Source organism: Procambarus clarkii, chromosome 93, assembly GCF_040958095.1.
Source record: "Procambarus clarkii isolate CNS0578487 chromosome 93, FALCON_Pclarkii_2.0, whole genome shotgun sequence".
NCBI classification, from domain to species: Eukaryota; Metazoa; Arthropoda; class Malacostraca; order Decapoda; family Cambaridae; genus Procambarus; species Procambarus clarkii.
This window is the reverse complement of record NC_091242.1, coordinates 1,649,707-1,663,070: the sequence shown is the minus strand read 5'-3', so window position 1 is coordinate 1,663,070 and position 13,364 is coordinate 1,649,707. Positions and strand designations below refer to the sequence as shown.

General features: G+C 52.8%; 1 protein-coding gene across 1 annotated transcript; it reads right to left on the bottom strand.

Annotated features, from left to right (window-relative positions):
* Positions 1-2,151: 2,151 nt before the first annotated feature.
* On the bottom strand, positions 2,152-12,691 carry LOC138359790 (uncharacterized). The gene is made up of 2 exons (XM_069319492.1): positions 12,660-12,691; positions 2,152-6,916 (listed from the first exon to the last, which is right to left on the bottom strand). Exons 1-2 carry the CDS (start codon positions 12,689-12,691, stop codon positions 2,152-2,154), a joined length of 4,797 nt encoding a protein of 1,598 aa, XP_069175593.1.
* Positions 12,692-13,364: the final 673 nt, after the last annotated feature.

Sequence of the window (13,364 nt, the reverse complement as noted above, 5' to 3'; positions counted from 1 at the left end):
GAATTTCGCCGAGTTCTATGTTAGCGATGGTAAAGACAGTGCTACTGCCTTGTACAGGTCTAAATGCTAACTTTGTACTGTAGTTTGAACGACATCAGACTGGTCAATCCCCCTCTAGGCTTGTCCTATATTGGGAATAAATATAATGCAAACGTTTGGCAATAATATGTTTTAAGTTTTAAGATATTTGAATTAACTAGTTATGGGCCGTGAACTAGCTTGTTAGCTTTGATTTAAAAAGGCAATCACGTGTCACTGAACCGGAGGCTATACTAAATGGCCGACTTCTCACGGCTCTCAAACGAAAACTTGATAAATACCTCCAAAGGTTACCTGAGCAACCAGGCTGTGATTCATGCGTTCGACTGCGAGCTACGGCGTCTAACAGCCTGGTTGACTAGAACACCTACTAGGAGACCTGGTCAGAGACCGGACTGCAGGGACATTGATCCCTGGAACAATCTCAAGGCAGTCCAGGGGGGTTGGGGGGAGGGATTCAGAGAGCTTGGGTTGTGATTTGATAAATGTCTGAACATTTACTTTTTTCAGTTGCTAAGGGCCCTGACAGCTGAGTGGACAGCGTTTCGTATTCGTAATCCTGAGGTTCGATCCCTGGTGGAGACGGAAACAAATGGGCAGAGTTTCTTTCACCCTGATGTCCCTGTTACCTAGCAGTAATTAGGTACCTGGGAGTTAGACAGCTGCTACGGGCTGCGTCCTGGGGGGTGTATAACATAAAGGAGGCCTGATCGAGGACCGGGCCGTGGGGACGCTAAGCCCCGAAATCACCTCAAGATAATCTCCCCAGTACACCCAGTCTGTGAGTACTAGAGGACAAGTTTACAGCAGCACATAATAGGCTCAGGAACTGGCCCCCTTTCCCCCTAAAAAATTGTTTAACTCAAGTTACAGCGTTGATTGGCTAATTAATTTCTTTATATAAATCAATCAAGATTATTTTCTTAGTTTAACTAACTAAGGGAGCCGGTCAGCCGAGCGGACAGCACGCTGGACTTGTGATCCTGTGGTCCCGGGTTCGATCCCAGGCGCCGGCGAGAAACAATGGGCAGAGTTTCTTTCACCCTATGCCCCTGTCACCTAGCAGTAAAATAGGTACCTGGGTGTTAGTCAGCTGTCACGGGCTGCTTCCTGGGGGTGGAGGCCTGGTCGAGGACCGGGCCGCGGGGACACTAAAAAGCCCCGAAATCATCTCAAGATAACCTCAAGATAACATCACCGTGACCTCAAGAGGCCGTGACACAAAGTGAGAGTTTGTTAGACAAGCTAATTACCATCTTAATTTGCCTATCATGCGCCCTCACGCCCATCCAGTGGGCGGCGTGGGAAGGTTACACCCACTTGCTGCATACACTACCTTCTCTTAGTTTTTGGTAATATGTTTATTGCTTGTGGTGTGTGTCTATGTATGTATTAACACGATGTACTGAACGGGGTGAGAATAGCTTGAGCTACCTCATCCCTTTGTGTGTATTTTACCTCAATAAACTTATTTCAATATCAATTTCTCTTAGTGAGGGATAACTGCCTAAACGTTTCTGACGGTAGATCATTCTTTATGAAACACACTTCCCCAACCCCATACCTCTAAGGTAATTGGTGAAGGGAAAGCGCCAAGCCATTACGACTATATAGCTCTTGGAAGGGATCGGGATAAGGATTTGGGATGGGACGGGGGGAAAGGAATGGTGTCCAACCACTTCTGGACGGTCGGGGATCGAACGCCGACCTGCATGAAGTGAGACCGTTGCTCTACCGTCCAGCCCAAGTGGTTGGGACAGCTGCCTCTAAATGCATTGGTTAAATTTTGCATTTCTTTATATAGCGAGTTATAGTGTGAGGATTTAACGACACAGTATATATCTGGGTTTTTTTATTTAAATCTAGAAATGAAGAGAACATTTAACATGTTAAATACATGTAAACATGCTAACATGTTAAATACTTCCATGTTCCCGTTCCTCTTCGAACTCACCAGTTACATGGTGGGGAGAGACTTCCTCCCCACCAATCTCTCCATGACAGCTTAGAGCGCACGCAGATGTTAAATTCCCTTTCTACACTAAAGGCTAAACACCTGACAAGAATGTCCCAATCTTCTCTAGATGGGTCTTGTCGACACCTCGGGTTGACTCAGGGCGAAATTTGTGGCTCTAACCCAGATGGGAGATGAATATTGTTTGTTGTGGCGCCGGGGACCTCGGTGTTGTGGCGCCGGGGACCTCGGTGTTGTGGCGCCGGGGACCTCGGTGTTGTGGCGCCGGGGACCTCGGTGTTGTGGCGCCGGGGACCTCGGTGTTGTGGCGCCGGGGACCTCGGTGTTGTGGCGCCGGGGACCTCGGTGTTGTGGCGCCGGGGACCTCGGTGTTGTGGCGCCGGGGACCTCGGTGTTGTGGCGCCAGCGACCTCGGTGTTGTGGCGCCAGCGACCTCGGTGATGTGGCGCCGGGGACCTCGGTGTTGTGGCGCCAGCGACCTCGGTGTTGTGGCGCCAGCGACCTCGGTGTTGTGGCGCCAGCGACCTCGGTGATGTGGCGCCAGCGACCTCGGTGATGTGGCGCCGGGGACCTCGGTGTTGTGGCGCCGGGGACCTCGGTGTTGTGGCGCCAGCGACCTCGGTGTTGTGGCGCCGGGGACCTCGGTGTTGTGGCGCCGGGGACCTCGGTGTTGTGGCGCCAGCGACCTCGGTGTTGTGGCGCCGGGGACCTCGGTGATGTGGCGCCAGCGACCTCGGTGTTGTGGCGCCGGGGACCTCGGTGTTGTGGCGCCAGCGACCTCGGTGTTGTGGCGCCGGGGACCTCGGTGTTGTGGCGCCGGGGACCTCGGTGTTGTGGCGCCGGGGACCTCGGTGTTGTGGCGCCAGCGACCTCGGTGTTGTGGCGCCGGGGACCTCGGTGTTGTGGCGCCGGGGACCTCGGTGTTGTGGCGCCAGCGACCTCGGTGTTGTGGCGCCGGGGACCTCGGTGATGTGGCGCCAGCGACCTCGGTGTTGTGGCGCCAGCGACCTCGGTGTTGTGGCGCCGGGGACCTCGGTGTTGTGGCGCCAGCGACCTCGGTGATGTGGCGCCGGGGACCTCGGTGATGTGGCGCCAGCGACCTCGGTGTTGTGGCGCCAGCGACCTCGGTGATGTGGCGCCAGCGACCTCGGTGTTGTGGCGCCAGCGACCTCGGTGTTGTGGCGCCAGCGACCTCGGTGATGTGGCGCCAGCGACCTCGGTGTTGTGGCGCCAGCGACCTCGGTGTTGTGGCGCCGGGGACCTCGGTGATGTGGCGCCAGCGACCTCGGTGTTGTGGCGCCAGCGACCTCGGTGTTGTGGCGCCAGCGACCTCGGTGATGTGGCGCCAGCGACCTCGGTGTTGTGGCGCCAGCGACCTCGGTGATGTGGCGCCAGCGACCTCGGTGTTGTGGCGCCAGCGACCTCGGTGATGTGGCGCCAGCGACCTCGGTGTTGTGGCGCCAGCGACCTCGGTGATGTGGCGCCAGCGACCTCGGTGTTGTGGCGCCAGCGACCTCGGTGATGTGGCGCCAGCGACCTCGGTGTTGTGGCGCCAGCGACCTCGGTGTTGTGGCGCCAGCGACCTCGGTGATGTGGCGCCAGCGACCTCGGTGTTGTGGCGCCAGCGACCTCGGTGTTGTGGCGCCAGCGACCTCGGTGATGTGGCGCCAGCGACCTCGGTGTTGTGGCGCCAGCGACCTCGGTGATGTGGCGCCAGCGACCTCGGTGTTGTGGCGCCAGCGACCTCGGTGATGTGGCGCCAGCGACCTCGGTGTTGTGGCGCCAGCGACCTCGGTGTTGTGGCGCCAGCGACCTCGGTGTTGTGGCGCCAGCGACCTCGGTGATGTGGCGCCAGCGACCTCGGTGTTGTGGCGCCAGCGACCTCGGTGATGTGGCGCCAGCGACCTCGGTGTTGTGGCGCCAGCGACCTCGGTGTTGTGGCGCCGGGGACCTCGGTGTTGTGGCGCCGGGGACCTCGGTGATGTGGCGCCAGCGACCTCGGTGTTGTGGCGCCAGCGACCTCGGTGTTGTGGCGCCGGGGACCTCGGTGTTGTGGCGCCAGGGACTTCGGTGTTGTGGCGCCAGCGACCTCGGTGTTGTGGCGCCAGCGACCTCGGTGATGTGGCGCCAGCGACCTCGGTGTTGTGGCGCCGGGGACCTCGGTGTTGTGGCGCCGGGGACCTCGGTGTTGTGGCGCCGGGGACTTCGGTGTTGTGGCGCCAGCGACCTCGGTGTTGTGGCGCCAGCGACCTCGGTGATGTGGCGCCGGGGACCTCGGTGTTGTGGCGCCGGGGACCTCGGTGTTGTGGCGCCGGGGACCTCGGTGTTGTGGCGCCAGCGACCTCGGTGTTGTGGCGCCGGGGACCTCGGTGTTGTGGCGCCGGGGACCTCGGTGTTGTGGCGCCAGCGACCTCGGTGTTGTGGCGCCGGGGACCTCGGTGTTGTGGCGCCGGGGACCTCGGTGTTGTGGCGCCAGCGACCTCGGTGTTGTGGCGCCAGCGACCTCGGTGTTGTGGCGCCGGGGACCTCGGTGTTGTGGCGCCGGGGACCTCGGTGTTGTGGCGCCGGGGACCTCGGTGTTGTGGCGCCAGCGACCTCGGTGTTGTGGCGCCAGCGACCTCGGTGTTGTGGCGCCGGGGACCTCGGTGTTGTGGCGCCGGGGACCTCGGTGTTGTGGCGCCGGGGACCTCGGTGTTGTGGCGCCAGCGACCTCGGTGTTGTGGCGCCGGGGACCTCGGTGTTGTGGCGCCAGCGACCTCGGTGTTGTGGCGCCAGCGACCTCGGTGTTGTGGCGCCAGCGACCTCGTTCTTGTGGCGCCAACGACCTCGGTGTTGTGGCGCCAGCGACCTCGGTGTTGTGGCGCCAGCGACCTCGTTCTTGTGGCGCCAGCGACCTCGGTGTTGTGGCGCCAACGACCTCGTTCTTGTGGCGCCAACGACCTCGTTTTTGTGGCGCCAACGACCTCGGTGTTGTGGCGCCAACGACCTCGTTGTTGTGGCGCCAGCGACCTCGGTGTTGTGGCGCCAGCGACCTCGGTGTTGTGGCGCCAGCGACCTCGGTGTTGTGGCGCCAACGACCTCGGTGTTGTGGCGCCAACGACCTCGGTGTTGTGGCGCCAGCGACCTCGTTCTTGTGGCGCCAGCGACCTCGGTGTTGTGGCGCCAGTGACCTCGGTGTTGTGGCGCCAACGACCTCGTTCTTGTGGCGCCAACGACCTCGTTCTTGTGGCGCCAACGACCTCGTTCTTGTGGCGCCAGCGACCTCGGTGTTGTGACGCCAACGACCTCGTTCTTGTGGGGCCAGCGACCTCGGTGTTGTGGCGCCAGCGACCTCGTTCTTGTGGCGCCAACGACCTCGGTGTTGTGGCGCCAACGACCTCGTTCTTGTGGCGCCAACGACCTCGTTCTTTTGGCGCCAACGACCTCGTTCTTTTGGCGCCAACGACCTCGGTGTTGTGGCGCCAACGACCTCGTTCTTGTGGCGCCAACGACCTCGGTGTTGTGGCGCCAACGACCTCGTTCTTGTGGCGCCAGCGACCTCGGTGTTGTGGCGCCAGCGACCTCGTTCTTGTGGCGCCAACGACCTCGTTCTTGTGGCGCCAACGACCTCGTTCTTGTGGCGCCAACGACCTCGTTCTTTTGGCGCCAACGACCTCGGTGTTGTGGCGCCAACGACCTCGTTCTTGTGGCGCCAACGACCTCGGTGTTGTGGCGCCAACGACCTCGTTCTTGTGGCGCCAACGACCTCGGTGTTGTGGCGCCAACGACCTCGTTCTTGTGGCGCCAACGACCTCGGTGTTGTGGCGCCAACGACCTCGTTCTTGTGGCGCCAACGACCTCGGTGTAGTGGCGCCAGCGACCTCGTTGTTGTGGCGCCAGCGACCTCGGTGTTGTGGCGCCAGCGACCTCGTTCTTGTGGCGCCAGTGACCTCGGTGTTGTGGCGCCAGCGACCTCGTTGTTGTGGCGCCAGCGACCTCGGTGTTGTGGCGCCAGCGACCTCGTTCTTGTGGCGCCAGTGACCTCGGTGTTGTGGCGCCAGCGACCTCGTTCTTGTGGCGCCAGTGACCTCGGTGTAGTGGCGCCAGCGACCTCGTTCTTGTGGCGCCAGTGACCTCGGTGTTGTGGCGCCAGCGACCTCGTTCTTGTGGCGCCAGTGACCTCGGTGTTGTGGCGCCAGCGACCTCGTTGTTGTGGCGCCAGCGACCTCGGTGTTGTGGCGCCAGCGACCTCGTTGTTGTGGCGCCAGCGACCTCGGTGTTGTGGCGCCAGCGACCTCGTTCTTGTGGCGCCAGTGACCTCGGTGTTGTGGCGCCAGCGACCTCGTTGTTGTGGCGCCAGCGACTTCGGTGTTGTGGCGCCAACGACCTCGTTCTTGTGGCGCCAGCGACCTCGGTGTTGTGGCGCCAGCGACCTCGGTGTTGTGGCGCCAGCGACCTCGGTGTTGTGGCGCCAGCGACCTCGTTGTTGTGGCGCCAGCGACCTCGGTGTTGTGGCGCCAGCGACCTCGTTGTTGTGGCGCCAGCGACCTCGGTGTTGTGGCGCCAGCGACCTCGGTGTTGTGGCGCCAGCGACCTCGGTGTTGTGGCGCCAGCGACCTCGGTGTTGTGGCGCCAGCGACCTCGGTGTTGTGGCGCCAGCGACCTCGTTGTTGTGGCGCCAGCGACCTCGTTGTTGTGGCGCCAGCGACCTCGGTGTTGTGGCGCCAGCGACCTCGGTGTTGTGGCGCCAGCGACCTCGTTGTTGTGGCGCCAGCGACCTCGGTGTTGTGGCGCCAGTGACCTCGGTGTTGTGGCGCCAGTGACCTCGGTGTTGTGGCGCCAACGACCTCGGTGTTGCGGTAATCTAACGCGACGTCCTGTGCTGTACACACTGGCTCATATACCAATCCAAACTGGACACTCCTAAGGGTAATTAGAAACATTTTTAATAATATAAACGCTACATCTTCAGTATCAATACTGCTGTGACCTCCACTCCACCTGTATGAGTACCTGTGGATCCTGCAAGAGTACCTCGAGCTCCGGCAGGTGGTACTCGAGCTCACAGAGGTACTCTTCAGTACCTCTGTGTCCCCACCATCCTTCACCACACACGTGATATCATCAACATATCATCAACACATCACCAGCAAGTATAAGAAATATTTTATCCGGATGAAAAATGAACCTTTCACATAAGAATCAGTGCCGGACCAACCGGCCTTATAAGTAATATATGGGCCTGAGGTTACTGTTCCAAGCAACAGCCTGTTGGACCAAGCTCTCTTAGGCGTAGAACAACACCCATAACGCCCTTCAGGTAAGATCCAGGTAAGGGCTCACGTCAAAAACTAGATAGACAATGGAAAAACAAATTAGGCCGAGAAAATTTGAATAAAGACAGTAGGATGCCTTTGTTGTGTTGACAGTGAAGGTAGATAACAGGTCCAGTGGAGAGCCATTAGCTATCATAAATACCAATACGATTACACAAAGTAGTTAATAAATGGAATTCAGTGATTCAGAGTAGTTAATAAATGGAATTCAGTGGTTCAGAGTAGTTAATAAATGGAATTCAGTGGTTCAGAGTAGTTAATAAATGGAATTTAGTGATTCAGAGTAGTTAATAAATGGAATTTAGTGGTTCAGAGTAGTTAATAAATGGAATTTAGTGGTTCAGAGTAGTTAATAAATGGAATTTAGTGATTCAGAGTAGTTAATAAATGGAATTTAGTGATTCAGAGTAGTTATTAAATGGAATTTAGTGGTTCAGAGTAGTTAATAAATGGAATTTAGTGATTCAGAGTAGTTAATAAATGGAATTTAGTGGTTCAGAGTAGTTAATAAATGGAATTCAGTGGTTCAGAGTAGTTAATAAATGGAATGGCACTAGGAAGTGATGTGGTGGAGGCTGACTCCATACACAGTTTCAAATGTAGATATGATAGAGCCCAGTAGGCTCAGGAATCTGTACACCAGTTGAGAGGCGGGACCAAAGAGTCAAAGCTCAACCCCCGCAAGCGCAATTAGGTGATTTACACACAGAAATCACAATAACGTGATGCATCAAATGAACAAATCCACACGGGCCCTGTGTAAGTAAGTAAGTTCAGTAGAACTTCGGTTTCAACTCTTTTAACCATGTCGTGGATCAGTCGATTAAGGCAGCATCTGGGATGCTTCCGGACGTAGGTTCGAATCCTCGTCACGGCCCTTGTGGATTTGTTCTCTACCAATACGATACTAGGATTGGAACTCGCTCTGGTCACTAGTTTACCCAGGGGCCAGATTCACGAAACAGTTACGCAAGCACTTACGAACCTGTACATCTTTTCTCAATTTTTGGCGGCTTTGTTTACAAAAATTAAACAGTTAATGAGCTCCGAAGCACCAGGAGGCTGTTTATAACAATAACAACAGTTGAATGGGACGTTTTCATGCTTATAAATCGTTTAATAAATGTAACCAAAGCCGTCAAAGATTGAGGAAAGATGTACACGTTCGTAAGTGCCTGCGTAACTGCTTCGTGAATTTGGCCCCAGGTCACAGGTTTACCCTGGCCTAACACGACTGTCTACGTGTACGAAATGCGTTCGTAATATTTAAGTAACGGGTACGAATACTCCAATAATATACGTAGTTTTATACGCTGTAACGTAACGTATATCTTGGAATGTGAAATATGCTGTATCATGGCATATATTCAGTGACATATGTTGCGTATGTTAAATTACATGGCGTATATTGGGTTAGGTAGGTTGCGTATATGAAGTAACGAGGCGTACGCTGGCGTAACTAACATATGTTGAGTCCTGTATTGTAGCCCGGAAAGGCCTTGATAATGGGGTGAGGTGAAGGTCAGCCCAGGTGCAGGCTGATAAGTGTCCCCCCACACACACACGCGCGCGCACACACACACTTACACACTCACACACACACACACACACACACACACACACACACACACACACACACACACACACACACACACACACACACACACACACACACTCACTCACTCACTTACTCACTCTCTCTCTCTCTCTCTCTCTCTCTCTCTCTCTCTCTCTCTCTCTCTCTCTCTCTCTCTCTCTCTCTCTCTCTCTCCTCTCTCTCTCTCTCTCTCTCTCTCTCTCTCTCTCTCTCCCTTCCCCTCCCTCCACCAGGTGTTGTCATTGTTAAGAGTTCAAGGAGCTGCAGAGAGCACCTTATCACTCTCCGAGGTCACAGGGCGCCAGGCTTTAAGATACGACCGTCCTCGACTCTCACAAGAGCCTCCACCTTCCTCACCAGAGATGATAACTCTTAGTGTTGTGTAAACTGTTATTACTGCGTAGACTCTTAGTGCTGTGTAAACTGAGCTACAGCTTCGCCTAAAACTCCTTTCCCAGCTTCAAGAATTTTACCCACTCCTCGCAGGCAACGTCGGACGTCCTAAAGTAATTTTTAGCTAACGTTGGAGTTCGGTAAGATACACTGACCATTTTCTATCTGTGAAATTTCGTGTGAGATAGGCTAGCCTAGCCATAATTCAAATATGGGTTCTGGTGGTGTCGTCGATTCCATAAAGATTTTCGCGCCATCGGAGGCGGATTTCGCGCCATTTGAGTCGAGTTTCGCGCCATCCGAGGCGAAGTCTGGCTCTGGATTTGGGCTGTGTGTGACCTATTTGATTGGTCAGTACTTGTATCGGCCCAAAAATTGGAGCATGACCCGAGGTCACGTGAATTTGAGGGGCAAGAGGTGCTCAGGCTATTTGCATTCCATCCAGCGTCCGACCCCAAAGCCGAAGTCATCAATTTCAACATGCTGATAATTGAAAATAAGGATTTTATCAAATCTAAAATACTATTATTATCTAGTAGCATACCGTGCTTATTTAGGCTTGAGTTAGGTTAGGTGCTTAGGTTTTGCAAGTAATTGTTTGTATTTGTAGTACGTGGTTGAATCATTTACAGAGCAGTGTTCGAACAGAGGTCGTCAGGGAAGTACTTCAAGCAGTGTTCGAACGTCATGAGTTGTCAATCGTGTGTAAAGCATTTGTCATTAATATAAAATAGGGGGTTTGGCGGCAACATGGAATGAGAATCAGCCTTTGTTAATGAATAGGTGGTGTAAGACGTTCCAGAGGACGCCACTGTTGTCTTAGCTCCAGGAGTACTGACGAGTACAGACGAGTACAGATGAGTACAGAAGTACAGATGAGTACAGAAGTACAGATTGCAAGACCACCCTTATTTGTAGAAACCAAATCTCAAAAGGGAGAGTCTGAAGACTTTACACTGTATAAGGATGTCTCAGGCAACCTCTTTTAGATAAGATATTAATTTAATCTCATTTCCAAGACGTAGCAGCATGTCAGGGGCGGATCTTGTCATACCTCAAGGCGTGCCAGTGGTTGTGGGGAACCGCCTTCTCCTTATCCAAACTATAAGAAACATGAGAAGATCGCGGTTGATTTTTTTGTTACCCTGATGGACTAGCTCGAGGCTGTTGTCGGCCGTCAATAACTCCTGGTCAGGTGGGGATTAGTGGGTAAGAAAGGTGAGAAGTGAAGCACAGGAAGAATGCTGATATTCCAATGGCATCTTTGCGACAGAATTTGTGGGTGCCAATGATAGAACAATTGTAATTCTCCAGTGGAGGCAAATATGAAGTCACATTTAACCTGCATTGACGTTTCTAATGATGGGGTTGTGATAGCAGCCACTGTAATTCTTCCACGTTTAAGAAGAGTTAAATGTTAGACTTACAGTGTAAGTAGGATTTAATATTACCTGTAGACACATCTGGGTTGCGATGATAGTCCAAGCTTTAATGGCACCACAAGCTACTGTACAGTGAATACAGTGACTCTACATCCGGTCACTGTAGCTGTGTATCTGGACTACTACATGGGAGGAGCAGCGAACCAGACTACAGAGCCAGTCAGTATTGGAGTACTAAGAGAACGGTTACAGCAAATGCTCAGCACTCTTCTTAGCGACCTGAGGCAAGTCCGCAGCGGGAACTCAGCAGGAAGACCCCTTTGCACCCTTCCTCTTGTGCATAGTGGTTCGTCAGTTCATGCACACGGGTGATTAGTGAGCTCAACACCTAGAGCCAGATTCACGAAAGCACTTACGCAAGCACTTACGAACCTGTACATCTTTTCTCAATCTTTGGCGGCTTTGTTTACAATTATTAAACAGTTAATGAGCTCCGAAGCACCAGGAGGCTGTTTATAACAATAACAACAGTTGAATGGGAAGTTTTCATGCTTGTAAACTGTTTAATAAATGTAACTAAAGCCGTCAAAGATTGAGGAAAGATGTACACGGTCGTAAGTGCTGGTGTAAGTGCTTTCGTGAATCTGGTCCCTAGTTCCTGGAAGACAGCACTCTGGCAGGCTCACAAGACTCCTTTCTAGCAGATCTCCAGCAAGTGAAACTCCAGGAAGAGACCTCGGGTCCTCTCCTTAACCTTTTCAATTGTAAAAATAATTTGATTCAACGAAGAAGTCATTAATGCACTGAAATCAACTTTATTAGAAGCCTCGGACGCCAGACCCACTGAAAGCACAGTACTCGGAGCCCCTTTGGGAATCTAACCTCGTCCAGGCTAACACACTACTGAACTGACCCCCCACCTCCACCCACTTTGGGCAGCCCTCAAGTTAGTCAATAGAACAAGGTCTTCAAGTCAATTATTAGGGTCGAAGCACACATGAAGGGCCGTGGTTCGCCAGGTGTGAGTGCCGGCCTGTCCTCCCACGATGGTCAAAGGCTTCTCCACCTTTGACCAACCGGTTTGGGAATTTTAGCATTCTTAATGTAGTTCGCTGCGAAGTGCTGAAACAGGGTATAAGGACACGCCAACACGAGAGGAATTCTGTGTGTCGGTGTTTGGCGATGATGGGAAGTTTGTGAGAAGAGTTGAGGCAAAGGAAGACTATCTTGAGGTTATCTGGAGATGATTTCGGGGCTTTTTAGTGTCCCCGCGGCCCGGTCCTCGACCAGGCCTCCACCCCCAGGAAGCAGCCCGTGACAGCTGACTAACACCCAGGTACCTATTTTACTGCTCCAGGTACCTATTTTACTGCTGTAAGACTGTATAGCACTCCAAGATGAATCAAAATCAATCAATCATTAATGACACTATGTAAAAGACACATCGAACACTTTATGTAGGGCAGAGGTAAATCTGTGTATCTATGTATTTACGTATGTAGGTTAGCTTAGCATTTTAAAAGCACCGAATCACCTTCTGTGGTTGAGTGTTCAATAAACCCTTGAACTATGTGTTTAACACATCTCTCACCCTGTCCACGGAGGACAGAAGAAAATGTATATATGCTGTTGTTTAGCATTGTAAATGTATGGCCACGTCTGTGGTAGAAAATAATAATAAAAAAAACTCCAAGATGAGTTAGACAAACTGCATAGTTGGTCTGAGAAATGACTATTAGAGTTCAACACAAGCAAGTGTAAGGTGGTGGAAATGGAAACAGGTGCCATGAGAACTGAGGTGCAGTACACCATGAAGGGAAACCACGTCCATGTAAAAACTAGAGAAAAAGACTTGAAACTGGACGTAACACGAAGCCAAACTCCGGAGAGACATATAAATAGGATCTAAATAGGATCACGTCAATAAGAAAGTATTTAGATCGCTGTACTCCACCTACGTGAGACCAGCGTGGAAGTATGCAGCCCCCATCACCGAGCCCTCATAAAAAACAACAACTAAGAAACGCAACCAAACCGTTTTGGCAACGTTGCCTCAAAGTAACAATGGTAAAAGTACCGTTATGGTTACGTGTATCTGATGGGTCCAGATATCGCATGATCTGAGAGAACGTGAGGGAGGGAGAGAGAGAGAGAGAGAGAGAGAGAGAGAGAGAGAGAGAGAGAGAGAGAGAGAGAGAGAGAGAGAGAGAGAGAGAGAACAAAAAATAGACTGGTAGAGAGAGAGAGATAGAGAGAATAGAGGGAAGAGAGAAGAGGAGGGAGACAGACAGAGAGAGACCTGCACGCTGCCGGGTAGGTTAGGTGTTGGCTACGACCCATTGCACTCGGTTTGAGGATGTTTGAACACAGGGAAGTAATTATGGTGTGATTTGCATACGTGAAGGGAAGGGGGGGGGCGGGGGAAGAGAGAGGGGGAGGGAGGATTTCCTAGTTTAGGGTGAAGGTGAAGGGAGGAGAGAGTGAGGGAGGTCAGGGATGGAGATGTCCATCTCCCTCACTCCTGACCCATCTACACCCTCCCTTCAGAAATCTTAAATGAAATTAGAAAGGTTCTGAAAGTTGATAAAAAACGAAGTATTCATAGCATTGAGTCGATAGAACAGGAGGTTGAATATATGAGGTATTCAGTGTATGAATCTTTC